General features: G+C 40.4%; 1 protein-coding gene across 3 annotated transcripts in view; it reads left to right on the forward strand.

The window, feature by feature from the left end:
* vps72a (vacuolar protein sorting 72 homolog a) overlaps nucleotides 1–4,568 on the forward strand; it is a 7,734-nt gene extending 3,166 nt beyond the window's left edge. The window contains exons 3-6 of one of the 3 annotated variants that reach the window (XM_053227260.1): nucleotides 552–663; nucleotides 1,074–1,250; nucleotides 2,056–2,194; nucleotides 4,054–4,568. In XM_053227260.1, coding sequence (XP_053083235.1) covers nucleotides 552–663; nucleotides 1,074–1,250; nucleotides 2,056–2,194; nucleotides 4,054–4,432 — 807 coding nt within the window. In that variant the 3' untranslated portion in view covers nucleotides 4,433–4,568. The other 2 variants (XM_053227261.1, XM_053227262.1) reach the window with 2 other exon arrangements.
* The last annotated feature ends 13,207 nt before the right edge of the window (nucleotides 4,569–17,775 follow it).

Raw genomic sequence — 17,775 nt, forward strand, 5'->3', positions numbered from 1 at the left:
ACACACAATCATCACTAAAGCCTACAGAGTGAGAGACACGCACACAATCATCACTAAAGCCTACAGAGTGAGACACACACACACACACAATCATCACTAAAGCCTACAGAGTGAGACACACACACAATCATCACTAAAGCCTACAGAGTGAGAGACACACACACAATCATCACTAAAGCCTACAGAGTGAGAGACACACACACAATCATCACTAAAGCCTACAGAGTGAGACACACACACACAATCATCACTAAAGCCTACAGAGTGAGACACACACACACACACACACACACACACACCATCCTCACTGAAGCCTACAGAGTGACATTCAGTGTCAGTGAGACAGACATTGGCCATGTGACCATGTGTCTTCTGCAGTGTGAGCTTCATGTACAGGTTTGAGCAGTGTGTTAGTGTTCCACATGAAACTGAAGTGTGTATTAGTTGTTTATATAATAAGCACAAGCGCTTCATAAATTTGATTTATATGTGTAGGCTAATGAACAGTGCTGAGGAAAAACTGTGTGTGTGTGTGTGTGTGTGTGTGTTAGGAGCCCATAAAGGTAATGAAGCCCAGGGTGAAACATCCATCTGAGGAGCCGAAGGCTGAGAAACCAAAAGCAGAAAAACGTTCAACCCACGAGCTGCAGGAGATTGGAGAAAGTGTGTACTGCGCACACACACACACACACACAATATTTATCAATATTTTAGTAAAGTTCTATGTAAATGTTATTTTAACTCACACTTGTTCCAATAAAAAAATAATTTATCTAACAACATAACAGCACATGAAAGATCAAAATCTGGAGCTAAATTACGGAAAAGACGAAAAGTTTGACATTAAAATGGAGAAAAATAATTGTATATCTGCTGTACTCAGGTGATGGTGGACACCAAGAGTATCACACAAACTGCCATGCTTAATTGTATTATTATTATTTTTTTTTTTTAAATATTATATTGTTTGTTCTTTTTGTGTGTGTGTCCCAGCATCTCTCTCTGATAAATGAGCCCTAATGACATTTTTGCGCTGTGGTTAGTGTGACGTGTTTTTCTCTCTCTCTCTATAGTGCGCAAGTCAGTGAGGAAGTCGACTAGTGAGCACACGCGGAAGACGTTTGAGCGTCTGCAAGAGCGACAGCAGGAGGCGCCGAGACGCCGCAGAGTTCACAGAGACAAACCACTGAGTCAGGAAGAGTTACTGAGAGAAGCTCAACACACTGCACAGAGCAACCTGGAGTCACTGGGTACACACACACACACTCACACGCACACACACACACACACACTCACACACACTGCACAGAGCAACCTGGAGTCACTGGGTACACACACACACACTCACACACACACACACACACACACACACACACACACACACTCACACACACTGCACAGAGCAACCTGGAGTCACTGGGTACACTCACACACACACACACACACACACACACACACACACTCACACACACTGCACAGAGCAACCTGGAGTCACTGGGTACACACACACTCTCACACACGCACACACACACACACACACTCACACACAGTGCACAGAGCAACCTGGAGTCACTGGGTACACACACACTCTCACACACACACACACACACACACACACACACACACACACTCACACACACTGCACAGAGCAATCTGGAGTCACTGGGTAAACACTCACACACACACACACACACACACACACACACACAGCACTACACAGAGCAACCTGCACACACTGGGTATAGAAACACACACACACACACTGCAGAGAGCAACCTGGAGTCACTTGGTTCACACACACACACACACACACACACACACACACACACTGTACAGAGCAATCTGGAGTCACTGGGTTCTCACACACACACACACACACACACACACACTGTACCAAGCAACCTGCACTCACTGGGCACACACACTGCAATCTATATACGCTCACACAGTGTTGGATGTAGAAAGGTTTATATTTATACGGGGTGGGAGCAGGAAATGGAGTTCTTAAATGTAGGGGGTGTTGTATGGTGTGTGTGTGTGTGTGTGTGTGTGTAGAGAATTATGAGCGTCTCGAGGCTGATAAGAAGAAGCAGGTGCAAAAGAAGAGGAGGATTGAGGGACCGACAATCCGTTATCACTCTGTTCTGATGATGTCTGAGCTACCACTCAAAGACGAGAACGTGGATGTAGAGGGGTACAAACACACACACACACACACACACATGTACGAGGTGTTCCTTAGAAAGTGTGAAAACAGTAGAAGTTGCAGTAAACAAAGAATTTCACACCAACGTGCATAAATAATAATAATATAAAACAAAGATGTAACCCAAAACACAGTAGAGATACTGTAGAGAGTTTAGCTAGCACTGAACATTGTGATACTTATTTCAATTCAATTTTTTTGTTTGTATAGCGCTTTTAAGAATGGACATTGACACAACAAACAACAAACAGCTTTACAGCAATAATACAACATTCAGGATATAAATTATAAATGTATGAATTTATCCCTAATGAGTGAGCCAGAGGTGACGGTGGTGAGGAAAAGCTCACTGAGACGATATGAGGAAGAAACCTTGAGAGGAACCAGACTCAAAAGGGAATCCATCCTCACCTGGGTGACACCGGATAGTGCGATTATAAATCATTCCCTTCTATTACTGTGTACCACATGGACACATAGTGCAGCTGTGTAACCAGGAAACTCATCAGTTTTCACATGAAGTCTGGTTTTCTTTTAATCCTATTCACTGTTCACTGATGGAGTCCTGAGTACAAAAGTGCTCACAGCAACTGCAGTCCCAAGCCATCACAGTACAACTCCCCATATGAGATCCCCAAGCCATCTCCACAGCTCCCAAGCAGCACCATCCCCAGCAATCCCAATGATCTTCAGGCCGTCCATGTGGGTCCCCTGCAGTGAGTGATCTCCAGCCGATGAGAACTCCAACCAGAAGTAGGACATCAGGATGGATCAGGCAGGTCCAGAGAGCAGAAGGGGTCAGGATCACTGATATCTCAGGAGTAGCATGTGTAGCTCGACATAGAGAGGGAGGGAGAGAGAGAGAGAGAGGGAGAGGGAGAGGGAGAGGGAGAGAGAGAGAGAGCTTGTTAGGTAAGCTTTTGTCCCGTAATGGTTAAGGACAATGTATTTGTGGGCAGAGTGCAAGCAGGGACTAGCTGTGACGGCATAACTAAAAGGGAGAGCCAGAAGCCGAGACTTAAACACTGAGACTGTGTTTGAGCCCCGAACACTAAGTGGAAGGCTGCTCCATAGCTGTGGGGCTTTGTAAGAGAAAGCTCTACCCCCAGCTGTAGCCCGCATTATTCGAGGTACCAACAAATAGCCTGCACCTTTTGATCTAAGTAAGTGTGGTGGATCATAAAAGACCAAAAGTTCACTCAGGTACTGTGGCACGAGACCATTTAGTGCTTTATAGGTCAATAGTAGTATTTTATGATCAATACGAAATTTGATTGGGAGCCAATGCAGTGTGGATAAGATAGGGGTAATGTGGTCATATCTTCTGGTTCTAGTAAGGACTCTCACTGCTGCATTCTGGACTAACTGGAGCTTGTTTATGCTCCTACTGGAACATCCAGACAGTAAGGCATTACAATAATCCAACCTAGAGATAACAAAAGCATGAACTAATTTTTCTGCATCATGTAGTACATTTCTTATTTTAGCAATATTTCTGAGATGAAAGAAGGCCATCCAAGTATTATCTACCTGAGCTTCAAATGATAGACTGGAAACAATAATCATACCAAGGTCTTTTACTGCTGCACATGATGAAACAGAAAGACCATCAGTACTTCTAACTGCATGTGGTCCTAGTACAAGTACTTCTGTCTTGTCAGAATTAAGTAAAAGGAAGTTAATAAGCATCCAGTGTCTAATGACTTTTACACATTCCTGGTGTTCCCGTGGGCAAGCCTTAGCGTTAGTGTTAGCTATTAGAACTCTAACACACACACACACACACACACACAAAGTTACATTTGGGTGTTTTGTTTGTGTTGTCATCACTTGCTCTCCCCCTCTAGGCTGGATCAGGACATTCCCCTCTCAGCTTCCTCTTCCTGTACTGCAGCATCGGGGGCCGGGGCTCTCTGCTCGCGTACCTTCATCACCTTCAGTGACGACGATGCATTTGAGTCTGCTTTCCCGCAACTGGCCCGTGTCAGCCCCGACCTGCCCATTCAGGAAGTATGTCCTGTTACCCATGAGCCCGCTCTGTATCGTGACCCGGTTACTGACATCCCATATGCTGATGCACGCGCCTTCCGGATCATACGCGAAGCTTACCGTAAATACGTTGCTGCCCACGGCTTCCCTAATGACACAACACACACACCTTCACACACACACTCCGAGCCAGCAGGGGGTGCCAAAAGCCTACGTCTAAAGGGACTGACTGTGTAAACACACTTGCACACATGCACACACAATCACTAGACCAGCAGGGAGCAACTCAAGACTGCAGTAACTGGGACTCTTTCTCACACACACACTGCACTGTTATTGTTATTCACACAGATTAAAGATGAACATACACACACTCACTGGGCTCAAGTTTCATTTTTTACTGTATTTGTTTATCAGCAGCCACTTGCTCTTTTCACAAACTGGCATTTTGCATTGTTTATTGTGAGTTTTAAATTGTTTTACTTGGTAAATCATTTAACACCACAGCTCGGTTGAATTCTTTAATCAGAAGGTATGGATTAATTTTCTACAAAAGCAGCTCTGACGGTAATCCTGGTTGTAACATAAACATGTTTCTATTAATGCACTTGTTCTAATACTTTATTGTTTTCTGTAGCAACAGCTCATTCACAGTGACTTATACGGCGAACACTCCAAGTAGACAGGTTTTAAAAAGTGGGTTCATTGATATTAGCTAGGTTTTCTGTAAGGAAACATTTATTTAACATTTATGGAAGGAGTCTCCAGTGTCAGCGCTTTGTAACAATCATTGGTAAAGCTATAGCTTTAAGTTTTCCGACATCTTCAGGACAGAGTAGTTTATGTTTTGCGGTTTCTCTGTAACATGACAAGCTGCGTTTTTCTTACGAATTTCAAGAGAGAGAAAAAAGAGGCCATTTATCTTTGTGAAGTTGTCTATGCTGAATTCTGCCAGTGTGTGTGTGTAGGAGTGATCATCATGGTGATCACTCAGACACGAGGTCCTTCAATAATTAATTAAAAATTATCAGATCGTTGGCAAATAGCTATGGTATGAGCAGAATAAAACCGTTTGGACTGTGCTGTTATACTAAAATAACCCACACCAGTGTGGTATCACACGGACATGAAGCGTTACCACCCTAAAATTATTTCCTTCTTATTTAATAGTTAAATTATGGGTAACAGAATTTGATTCATAATTTATGAAAATGTTCTATAGGATTCTAATAATGTTCTAATAATTTGTGTCTGTGAGTAAAAAAAGACATGACAACATTTCAAAAAACTTTAGATGAATCAGTTAAAGGGGAATAGAGTGATAAAAGAGAGCTGATTAGTTGGATATGTGGAGCTGTTTTGATCTAATGTCTTTACTATTTTTGCTATAAAAAACTGTATTCAAATGTATGTGGACACTCCAGTTGATTTTTACGGTCATCAAGTTTTAAAAATCAGCCACTTAAACTTCTGTAGTACATTGACCATGTGGCTGAAAATATAAAGAAGAAGAGCCTGTGCATGTGTCTCCAAGATTATTAGAAATCACAAGAAGAGACTCAGGCCTGTTATTCTCTTCAGTGCAGAGAATGTTAATTTTAACAGTGCAAATCATTTTAAAAATGTCTACACATATTACTTATTGTGTATGTTATTAATTTTTGCTCATTTTCATGAAGAGTGACCCCCTGCAGGCCAGTGTGAATTAGTAAATATTGTAGCAGGGGAACTTTCAACATCCTGAATGGTCAGTAATAATTTAAACACTATAAAACAGTCGTCACTGCAATGCATTGCAATACATAGTTTTTAATCCTGCTGCCTCAAAATATTATGTGCATGTGCACCAACTCTGAGAGCTGCTACATCCTGTTCCAGAATTACTATGAAGTGAGTTTGGAGGTGAGGTTTTTTCTTTGTTATTTTTTAATCTCTTTATATTTGACAGTGTTCTTCTTTAATGTCGGAACAATGAGCTGAACTCTGGCCTCTTATTGAGCTCTTGCCAACGTACAACAGTAGAGATGTAGGGTTAAAGTACATAATGCTAACCCCAGTTCTTAAGTTTTTTAACTGAAAATATTTAGTCTAATTAAATTTAATGCATTTATGGGGAAAAAGTAGCACTGTATTTCAGAAATGCATATTTTCTTTGTACTCGTGTGCGTATGTTGGTCACCTGTAACGTGCAAAGTGTGTTCCCGACACAGTTCATTTGTATTTAGTGACGCCCACAAAACTCCATGAAAGCACCGCCATTTCTTTTATCATAACTGAATGATTAGTTTTATTTGTCTAACTTTATGGGTTTGTGTTGGCTCGCTTTCTTTATTTTTTATATTCTTTAATTATTGCCAATAATATGTTCTGGATGGTACTCTTAGTCCCTGACTGAGTTGATAAGTTGATAAGGTAGTTCAGTGGTTACGATGTTAGACTTCTGATCGGAAGGTCGAGAGTTCAAATCCCAGCACCTCCAAGCTGCCACTGCTGGGCTCTTGAGCAAGGCTCTTAACCCTCAGTCATACTTGACGATTAATTCTATGTAGAAAAATGTAGTGATCCATGCAAATTATATGATCTGAAGTTGATCAAGTTGAGGTTTACATTAGTTAATCAAAGTGTATGAGTAGAATATGAACATATTTGCAAATTTTATGGGATTTTCATGAATGCAAAATTTCTTGTGTAAACGCTTGTATGAACGATTTATGAATAAATCTGTTTGTATCCAACTAGATAACTGAGGCCCATTGTGCATGTAAACACCAGGAAATAAAAGCTGAAATCCTAAATTCTGGACTTATAATCTCTTTCCCCATGGAAACAGCTCACTTTCCTGTCCAAATTGCCATAAGGACATTTCTGGCAAATTTCCTTTCAATATTATTCATAAACTAAAATTAACTGGTATTTGTAGCAAATCTTGAATCCCTCCAATTTGATAAAACCCACAGTTCTGCCCAAAGAAAAGCAGCCCTAAAGCATGATGCTGCCACCACCATGCTGCACCATGGGTATGGTGTAATATTGGTGATTTTGGTGATTTGGTGCTTTTTTTGCACCAAACATACCTTTTGGAATTATAGAATTATTATACCTTTTGGAATTGGTCTCATCAGTCCATAACACATTTTGCCACATGGTTTGGGGTGATTTAGTTGGGCACGGATGTTTTTTGTGTGAAAGGGCTTCCGTCTAGCCTCCCTACCCCACAGACCAGGTATGTGAAGAATATTGTGAAGAGATTGTTGTTACATGCAGAGAGTAATAAGTACTTGTCAAATATTCCTGCAGCTCTTTTTATGTTGCTGAAGGTCTCTTGGCAGCCTCCCTGGCAAGTTTTTGTCTTGTCCGTTTGTTAATTTTTGAGGGAAGTCCTGTTCTTGGTGATATCACTGTGATGCTCCATTTTCTCCACTTGTTGATGATGGCCTTCATGGTGTTCCATGGTATATCTAATGTTTTTAAAATTCTTTTATACCCCTTTCATGATCGATATCTTTTGATAAGTGAGATACCGCTCATGCTTTGTAAGCTCTTTGCAGGCCACAGCTTCAGTAGTAAGATATGTTACGACCCATGTTAACCCTAACCCTAACCCTAGGCCTGTTTCCTCATTATTTCATGACAAATTAAGGAGATGAAAGGTCTGGAGTTGATTCCAAGCACTGAATTTGCATCTGGTAGCTGTTCATGGAAACTCTCAATATGCGGTCCAATGAGGTGTTGATGCAAGTGAAGGAGGCCATCATTAGGTTGAAAAAACAAAACTGACCTATCAAAGAGACAGCAGGAACTTTAGTAGTGGCCAAATCAACAATTTGGTACATTCCTAAAAAGAAGGAATGCACTGGCAAGCTCAGCAAGACCAAAAGGCCTGCAAGACCATGGAAGACAACTAAAATGGATGAATGCAGAATTCTTTCCGTCATGAGGTGTTTTGAGGTGTGTGATGAGGAATGGTGGGGTGTGTTGGTAAGGTGTGGTGATTTGTGTAGAGGTGTGGTGAGGTGTGTTTAGGTGTACTGACGTATGTTGGTGAGGTTTGGTGAAGTGTGTGGAGAAGTGTGTTGAGGTGTGGTGAGGTGTGCTGGTAAGGTGTGGTGAGGTGTGCTGGTAAGGTGTGGTGAAGTGTTGTGTGTTGGAAAGGAGTGGTGAGGTGTGTTGGAAGGCGTTTTGAGGTTTGGTCAGGTGTGTAGAGGTGTGTTGGGAGGTGTGGTGAGGTATGTTGAGGTGTGGTGAGGTATGTTGAGGTGTGCTGAGGTATGTTGGAAGCAGATGTGGGTAGTAACGTGCTATATTTACTTGAGTAACTTTTTGGGAAAAAAAATGAACTTTTAAGAATAGGTTTACCTGTCCATACTTATACTCTTACTGAAGTTAATTTTTAATCACAGAAATGTACTTTTACTTTGCTACATTCAATGGCGTTCCTCCGTTAATGTTAAATGTTAATGAATATATGTAATTTTAATAATTAGTTTATATCACATATAATGAGGTCACGAGTCTCGCGATATGCTGCGGTGGTCTGAATGCATATGCAACAACCGCTCACTTTTTAAGCGGGCTCAGTCCTGGAAGATAATGGCTGAAGAGGGGGAAAGAAGCAAGTGTATCGATGGAGGCAGGACACCCGTGGCCTCATATGCAATCTATTTTTTCGCTCCAAGCAGTGAGAATGAACAGTTACATAATGTGATGCCTGCTATGTGCACCAAAACAAGTTGACATCTCAGCGTACAGGAATTCCAGCTCTAACTGAAGAAAACACATTGTGGTAAGTGTCATGATGATGCCTATTTCAGGGTAATTTTTTAACTATGGGCATTTTGACCTTATTTTAATATAAAATCTCACACCTTGACTTCTTTTTTTTTTATCTTTTTTATATGAATTTTTATGTAATCAAATGTTCACTTTTTTTTCTGATATACGCTCTCATGCCAGCTATGACAAATATGTCAACCCTAGAAACAACACCCATTTAAACATTTATTCCAAACGTCTGCACCTTTTTATATCCATTTTCCACTATATTATGCAAACTGAGCAGCATTTATGACGTCTTGCATTCATACACGAATCCAGAGAGCACTCTAAAATTTAGAACTGCCTTGAGGTTATGTGCCATGTCACAAGAAGTTTTCAAAAGTAAAATTCAGTAAGACTGTGATTGTTCAAGACAGAACATGTGAGCAAATACACATGCTAACACACAAACACTCACACTCTCTCTCTACACACACTCTCTCTCTTCTGTTCTGTTCTATAGTCTGTACTTTTGTTATCTGTTGTCTTGTTTAAATGCAGATGCTGACAAGTTTGTGTTGTTAACATGTGAAAATAGAGAGTAAACTGTTGGGAAAATGTTTGTTTTTTGGGGTGTGTGACATTTTGTGTTGAAAATGACAGGTTCTGTGTTACTGTACCCATCACATGATTGGGAGATGCCGCTTCATCATCCTGAACCCAGGTTTTATATCATACAAATAGAACAGACAGACTCTGAAGGAGAGGTGTGACTTATAAAATTGAATTGAATTGAGGTGTGGTGAGGTGTGGTCAGGTGTGTTCAGGTGTATAGAGGTGTGTTGGTGAGTTGCGGTGAGGTGTGTAGAGGTGTGGTGAGGTACGTTGGTAAGGTGTGGTGAGGTGTGTTGCAAAGCGTGTTGAGGTTTGGTCAGGTGTTGGGAGGTGTGGTGAGGTGTTTTGGTGAGCTGTGGTGAAGTGTGTCGAGGTATGTTGGTAAGGTGTGGTGAGCTGTGATGGTGAGGTGTGTAGAGGTGTGTTGGTGAGTGGTGTGTGTGAGTGTGTGGTGAAGTGTGTGTAGAGGTGTGTTGGTGAGTTGTGGTTAGGTGTGCTGAGGTGTTTTGGGAGGTATGGCCCAGGCTGATGCCCTGCTTCTGGTTAGAGTTCTCATCTCATGGAAACCACTCGCTGCTGCTGAGGATAGCCCCATATAGACAGGCTAAAGATACATGAGGTTACTGTTGATGGTACCACATAGAAACCATGAAGATGGCTTTGAGGTGAGTTGTGTTCGTAAGATGTGGTGAAGTGTGTTGAGGTGTGTGGAGTTGTGTTGAAGTGTGTTGAGGTGTGGTGTGTTGGAAGGTGTGTAGAGATGTGTTGTGGGAAGTGTGTTGGTATGGTGAGATGTTTAGAGGTGAGGTGTGGTGAGGTTTGTTGGTGAGGTGTTGAGAGATGAGTTGACGTGCAATGAGGTGTGTAGAGGTATAGTGAGGTGTGCTGAGATGTCTGTGTGTCCTGAGTTGTCTAGAAGTGTTGTGAGGTATGTTGTGTGTTGAGGAGTGCTGAGGTGTGGTAAAGTCTGGTGAAGTGTGTTGAGGTGTGGTGAGGTGTGTAGAGGTGCAGAGGTGTTTAGAGGTGAGGTGTATTGAACTGTGTAGAGGTTTGGTAAGGTCTGATGAGGTGTGGTGGTGTCAATTCTTAAGTGCTTGCTCTTGAGCCATACCTTCTTTTTTGATTAGGTTTACCTTTTTCTGAAGTTTTTCAAAAGCTGAGATTGAATATATATGAGGCTTGAAGAGAAAATAAAATGAAGGATGTTAATGAATCAAAAGAAATTTTTTTTTTTTTTGGTGTTTGTTTTTTTTTGGTTGTTTTTTTTTCAGGTGTCATTTTAAAACACAAAGGTCCTATGACAACCGTGTGTTAGTGTGGGATTTGGTGGCTTTGTGGTAAAAGCCTTGCCTCTACACTCACCAGTCAGTGGTTTGAATCCAGCTTGGTATGTTGGGTGGAGAAATGTAGAAGGTGGAGTGGGAAGTTGTGGGGCTAGAGTAAATCCTGCTGGAGAATCCCAGAAACAGTGTAGGTAATAGTTTTGCAGCATACCCTATATTATGCAAAACTAAGTCAACACTCTCTTCACGTGTTGATGTTGGTGCTTATTGGACTTTTGTCTTAATGAATGGCTCAGAGAACGACAATAAAGTGTTTAGTGGAAGAGGAGCTGGTTGAGGTTCAGCACTCATCATTTCCATGTACGTTCTTTCAGTAACAAAAAGTGTAGCTGTGAGAGCACTTCTAACCATCATACACCAACACACACCAACACACTGTACCTGTGTGCTTTCTCTGAAGAGTTTCAAATGGTTTCAAACAATTGGCATTTGGTTGGGGTTTAGGTTAGAGGTGAAACTAAGGGGTTATGACAATTCCTAATTTGGGTTAGAGGTTAGGTTTTGGGTATTGTTAGGGTAGGGGATAGGGTTTAGATGTTGGGTTTGGTGATTAGGGACTTCTGTAAATTCATATTCAAATGACTATATAAGTCCTATGGTTCAGTTCAATAGGTTCAGTTAAGAATGGACTAAGGATTTGGAGTGAAAGTGCTTGAAGGTAAGTGCTATTTTCACTCTTAGTGCTATTACATTCAAAAAGTAAGTGCTTGATTGTCTTCCACTCTGTAAAAGGTAAGTGCTTTATTCACTCTCCTATTTAGTGTTTTGTGTTCAGTCTTATTTTTATCACTCTCAATTTGTGTCATTCTCTATAATCTAATATCCAAAAAATAGAAAAATGCTCTCCCTTGGTCCCTTGTCCAGCCTCCTGTTGTCAAACCCCAGTGTCTATTTATCCACAGGAACAGGTTTTGTTGTTTTATGGTTCCCCTGAAACCTTAATCTCATTTTTATAATCCAAAGACATCTTAAGACCTACATGTTAATATTTTTCTATGGTCATGAGAATTAAAATGTGGTGTAGTCTTTTGGTTTAAACTTGTGCACTATAATGAATCTGGATTCTGCCCTTGTGTGGACAATGGAAACAACGCTGGCCTGATCTTTAAAAATATGACCATCATGGCTTTATAAGGAGTTAAAACGTGATTTTAAACTTTGGGTTAAAACTTGTGTAATGTAATGAATATAGATTCTGCCCTCATGTAGACATAATGTCCCTGGCCTGATCTTAAAAATTTGATTGTTTTTGTATGGGTTTGTGTTTAAAGCAATTTCTTACCCCTTTCATTAAGTCCCATGGGAATCCATGTTTTTAATCTGTGTATCCATCTCACTTCACTTTTTTCCCCTCTGTTTATCCATCCAGGTTAGGTTGGCTTCCAACCCTGAGATTGTTATTTTATCCAAACCATGTTCTTTAAAATGATTCACTAACGGTGTATTTTTCTGTTATTAGTGATGTTGCGTATGTGTTGTTTTAACCTTAATATTAATGTGTTTTTAATTTCACCTATGTAGCCTTTGTGATAGTCTGAACATGTTCAGTTACAGTTAGAAATTTAATAGCAATTAAAGGGAAATGTTTGTTTGCAATATAGTTAGTAGCATGTCTCCCCCTACTGGCTGTTCTAAGGATAATCCTTCATAATGTTGAGATTGTCATGTGACTGGTCAGACGTTCAATAAGGAAGTTAATCTTTTTCCATGCTGTTCAATTCTGTACAGACATAGCAGTGTATCAGCATCCATCTGCATCCATCTTTGGCCTTTGGGAGCTGGAGTTTAGCTTGCTTTCAAAGTACACAGAGAGTGTATATAGAGAACAGTACACATATGTAATAAACAATGTTATTTGTATTTAAATTGATTTTTAAATTTAAATTAATGGGAATTCCTAAAATATATTTTATTTTCCTGTAGTATTGTTCCCAAGGAGATGGCCACTGGAGTGGGAAGTGAATCTAGAGCGGACAAGGATGTCTTTAAGTTTTTTATTTCTCCTGTAGGCCGAGATGACTGAAATTTTGCAAGGCAGGTGCATGTTGACTGAGTTTAAAATCATTTTGGATTTCTATTATTTAATAATCGTGTCTAGTGGGAATAAGTTGTTACTAAAGAGATGACCCGTTTGGAGTCTGGCAGCAGGGTGTTTGGAGATTGGGTCTTCATCTGTTTAAGCATTGTGGCTTTAATGTGACTTAAATATCTTTTACTGTATCCCCTGTGTCTTAGCGCTTTGAACAGAACCCAGGTGGTGTCATGAAAATCTTTTTCATCTGTGCATATGCCTATAGAATGTATAAGTTGTGATTTGATTATCCCTTTAAATGTGTAAGAGGCTTGAGTAAAAGGCTATGTGTGTCCAATTCTTTGAAATAAACCTTTGTTTTGAGTCTCCTGGAGTCCTCCGTTGGAGTCCTCCGTTTTGAGTCCTCCGCTTTGAGTCCTCCGCACTCAAAAATACTCTTGAAATTGAATTGAGTGTTGATTGATGTGTTTTACTGTGATATTTGGGTGGTGTGTGTTTGTGATTTTAATAAATCGGTCAAAGCTACAAAGATATCATCCGAGTGTCTGTACTAAACCAATGGTGTGAGGTCACATTTTTTTAAGAAGGGATGTTTCCCAATCCTCCATGTATATGTTTGCATGCTCAGGTGCAAATTTTGTACCCACTGCTGTGCCTTGAATATGCAGATAAATCTCTGAATCAAATTCAGTCATTTTGGGTTAAACTAATCTCTAGTAGTTGTAAAATGTATTTATCTTTTCTAGATTGGTCCGGATGGTTTTTAAAGGCTTTTTTTTAATTGCTTTAAGCCCTAATTCAGTTGATATATTTGTATATAAGCTATTAATATCAGTGATGAAAAGGAATGCGTCACTTAATCCTAGGCACTGTAATTGTTTGATTGCTGTTTTATGTGGATGTTGTTCCCTGTTGTTTAAGCTTACTGGTAGTACTACCTTTTGTATGTGTGGGTGTTGTTTTTGGAGAATTATCGAAATGTTAAGGAAATTGGCTTCAGGCAAGCGGTCTACTGGTATGTTCATGTCTCTGATTTTGAGAATGCAGCTGAGGTTGGAGTCGCCTATAAAAAGTATAGTTTTACGAATAGAGATGGACCAATCGACTGCCATTCTCTCTGTATTAATGTGTCTGTAGGGTCTATTTTCTAGACTAATTGTGTCTAAAAGTCCATCGTGTGAGGAGTCTGAGGATGTACTTTTAGGTTTTACCACTGTAGTTGGTTGTACCACAATCTTTTTGCAGTGGCTCCACCTGTGTCATCGTCCGTCTCTTCAGATGTGGTTGCTGTTACAATATGAGAAGGATCAGGTAAGTTCACTTTATTTATTGTGTTATGTTTGGGTTTGACTGATGTATCAGGACTCTGTGGTGGACTTGGGCATGAACCGTAATTTCTTGCTCGTGTCTGTTTGTGAGCTCTGTTGCTGGAAGAAGAGGTATCAGTGAACTTTTGGGTTTTAAATGGTGACGTTTGGTAGTTCTAGCTAAGGTGTGGTCAGGTGGTGAATTGTTAACCTGGGCCTGTGGAGAACTGGCCCGTTGAAGGGCAGTGGCATAGGAAATCGGGCCTGATGTATCCAAAAGGATGGTTTTTGTTTGTTTTTAATGGTTTCTTTGCAGTAGGCTAAAGTGCTATCTCTCAATTTCTATTTCTGGTCCATTTCACTGCCACTGTCCATTCCAAGTCACTAAACTTTTTAATGTTTTCCATGAGGTTGATTATGACCTGTGTGTAATGTTCGTGCAGAATTTGCATGTTATTGTTCATCCAGGTGTGTGTGTTCTGAGTGATTTTCTCTGTAGTTGCATCCCTAGGTGAAGATGGTTTATGAATTGTGAAAGTTTGTTGACCTGTCTGGACATGTCTGTGTATAAGGAATTCTCTGATGTCTCCATGTGATGTGTTGCTTGTATGAATTTAAAATATGTTTCAGTGAGTGTTTTGTTAACTGTGTTGTCACTGCAATAGCACCTATTCAAGTCCTTAGTAGATCTTGTTCTCCTTAACTTTTTGGTCGTTCTTCCTTTGACCAGAGGTCCTGGATTTCTGGGTTTTGTGAGCAAAGTCCCTCAAGCCAACTCAAAGGGTGAAGGAGAGAAAAAGGGATGAGAGAAGGGAAAAAAACAGGGAGAATGTTCTTGTTATCTCTTTCAGGAAAGTAATAGTCTGATTCCTTTGTCCTCCTGTGATCTTGTTCCCCGCTGGTTTGGTTGGCTTGGTGTTTTTTCCACTGTTGTATCCTTCCCCCAGTGCAGATTAAAAACTTGATCTTTATTAGTATTTAAAAACAATTTTTGACAAAGCAGAAGAAAGACATTGTGGAGAGATTTCTTTAAAAAATTCTAAACTTTCTAATAAAAAATGCTTTTGCAGAGGACTATCAACTGGTTTTGGGAGCATGGCCTATACTTATTTATAGCCTTAGGTGTGGTCAGGATCAGTTAACTGAATTGTGATTGGCTGTATTTTATGTTTTCCCAAGGTGCAGCTTTGTCTGTGGCTTTGGTTTTCCCTCCAAAATGAGGGTGCTGACTTGGGAACTCCTGGTTGGTGCCTTTATCTGAGGCTTCCATTTTGGTTGCCTTGGTTAGATTTTTAAAATTGGAGTTGCTTTGTTGGTTTTAACCAAAACTCCATTTTGGTTACTTTAGGTAGCACTTTAGTTGGTTCAGCTAAGTTTTCAGAATGGAAATACTTATGTCTAAGTCCTTCATTATAATTGCTCTGGGTAAGATTTTAAAAATAGGAATCCAGGCTTATGCGTAGACAGTCCATTTTGTTTGCTGCAGGTGAGTTTTTCCAAAATGTGAGTCCCTATATCTAGGTCATCCATTTTAGTTCCTTCAGATAAGTTTCTATAATGCAAGTCTGTAAGTCATCCATTTTTTTGGTTATGTAGATGGTGAGGAAAGGAGGTTAGGGTTAGGGTTGGGGGGGTTAGGGTTAGGGGTTAGGGATAGGGATAGGGATAGGGTTTGGCTAGGGTTAGTGTTAGGGTTAGGGGTTAGGGATTAGGATCAGGGTTAGGGTTAGGGAATTTACAATGACCCCCCCCCCATCGCAGTCCAAAAACTGCGTGGTTGTATAGGGAGCCAAGGGAAGTGGACGGGCCGGCGCCTGTTAAGCACTGCTATAGCTCTGGTAACTACTGGGCTTTTCAATTGTAACTCTTGACTTTCAGTTGGATTTTGATTAGTTTAAGGTGTTATGGGAGGGAGAGCAGAGTGAGGGCGAGCCACTAGACTGAGCAGGTCAACCCCCTATGTCTGTATGGACATATTTCTGCTCACCTACCCATCCTTTCTACCATCATTTGATGAATCTAAGGCTGGGCAGGTGTGAGAAAAAGGAGTGTAAGTGGTAAGTGTTAGGGTTAGGTTTAGGTTTAAGGCTGACATTAGGGTTAGGGTTAGGTGTTAGGTTTAGGTGTAAGGCTGATATTAGGATTATGGTTAGGGTTAGGATTAGGTGTTAGGTTTAAGGCTAATATTAGGGTTAGAGTTAGGGTTAAGGTTAGGTTTAGGTGTTAGGCTTAGGTGTAAGGCTGACATAGGGTTAGGGTTAGGGTCAGGGTCAGGGTCCGGGTTAGTGAATTTACAATGACTCCCCCATCATAGTCCGAAAACTGCGTGGTTGTATAGGGAGCCTAGGGAAGTGCACGGGCCGGCGCCTGTTAAGCACTGCTATAGCTCTGGTAATTACTGGGCTTTTCAATTGTCACTGTTGACTTTCAGTTGGATTTCCATTAGTTTAAGGTGTTATGGGAGGGAGAGCAGAGTGAGGGCGAGCCACTAGACTGAGCAGGTCAACCCCCTATGTCTGTATGGACATATTTCTGCTCACCTACCCATCCTTTTTACCATCATTTGACAAATCTAAGGCTGGGCAGGTGTGAGAAAAAGGAGTGTAAGTGGTAAGTGTTAGGGTTAGGTGTTAGGTTTAGGGCTGAGATTCAAGGTTTAGGGTCAGGTGGCTTAAGGTGGGTGTTAGGGTCAGGTGTTAGGATTAGGGCCAAGGTTCCAGGGCTAGGGTAAGGATTAGGGTCAGGGTCAATGTCAGGATTGGGGACCCGCTTGGGGCCTGCTAATTTAACAGATCCAATCGAGTAAAACTCGATTGGGCTTCGAGCTGGAAGGTTTGTAGCTGATATATATATGTTTTTGTGTTTTAAGTTTGATCTTATCCTGCTTTAATTACTTTAATTAATTTAATTTAACTGATTAATTAATTCAATTTAATAAATACAAATTACTTAATCTCAGTGTTAGAATATTAAGCCTTATCTAATGAATTTCAGGACATATCATCAGCAGTGTACCTCAGAGTCGTCAGGTGTTTCGGCCTTTTAAACACTGTACACCCTCGTCTGAGGCGGCCAGCCGCAGGTGGATCAGTCCTCGGCTTGTGTCCCATATCCAATTGGACAGTGTTTACATATTTGTTCTTAGTTTAACTAATTAATTTAATTAAGTATTTATATATATTTATTTATTTATTAAAATTTTTTTTTGTTAATTATTTGTGTCCCTAGCATGCTTGTTTGGAGATGTTTTTCTAATAAAATGTTACTTATATTTATATTATGTAACATAAATATGACAAATATTAAACATTACTTGTTCATATTAAAATAGGTTTACTTATTTATTTATTATTTTTATTTGTTTGTTTAATTAATTAATTTATTTTATTTTATTTTATTTTATTTTTTCGTACATGTAGGTACAGTTGAGAAACTCACCTCTCTGCGAGTGGCTCTTTGTTAACACCGCAAGGTTTCCCAAGCCATTCTAGCAGAGTTTTCTACCCCGTGAGGTGGGTGGGGGCCGTT

This window comes from Pangasianodon hypophthalmus, chromosome 20 (assembly GCF_027358585.1).
Source record: "Pangasianodon hypophthalmus isolate fPanHyp1 chromosome 20, fPanHyp1.pri, whole genome shotgun sequence".
NCBI classification, from domain to species: domain Eukaryota; kingdom Metazoa; phylum Chordata; class Actinopteri; order Siluriformes; family Pangasiidae; genus Pangasianodon; species Pangasianodon hypophthalmus.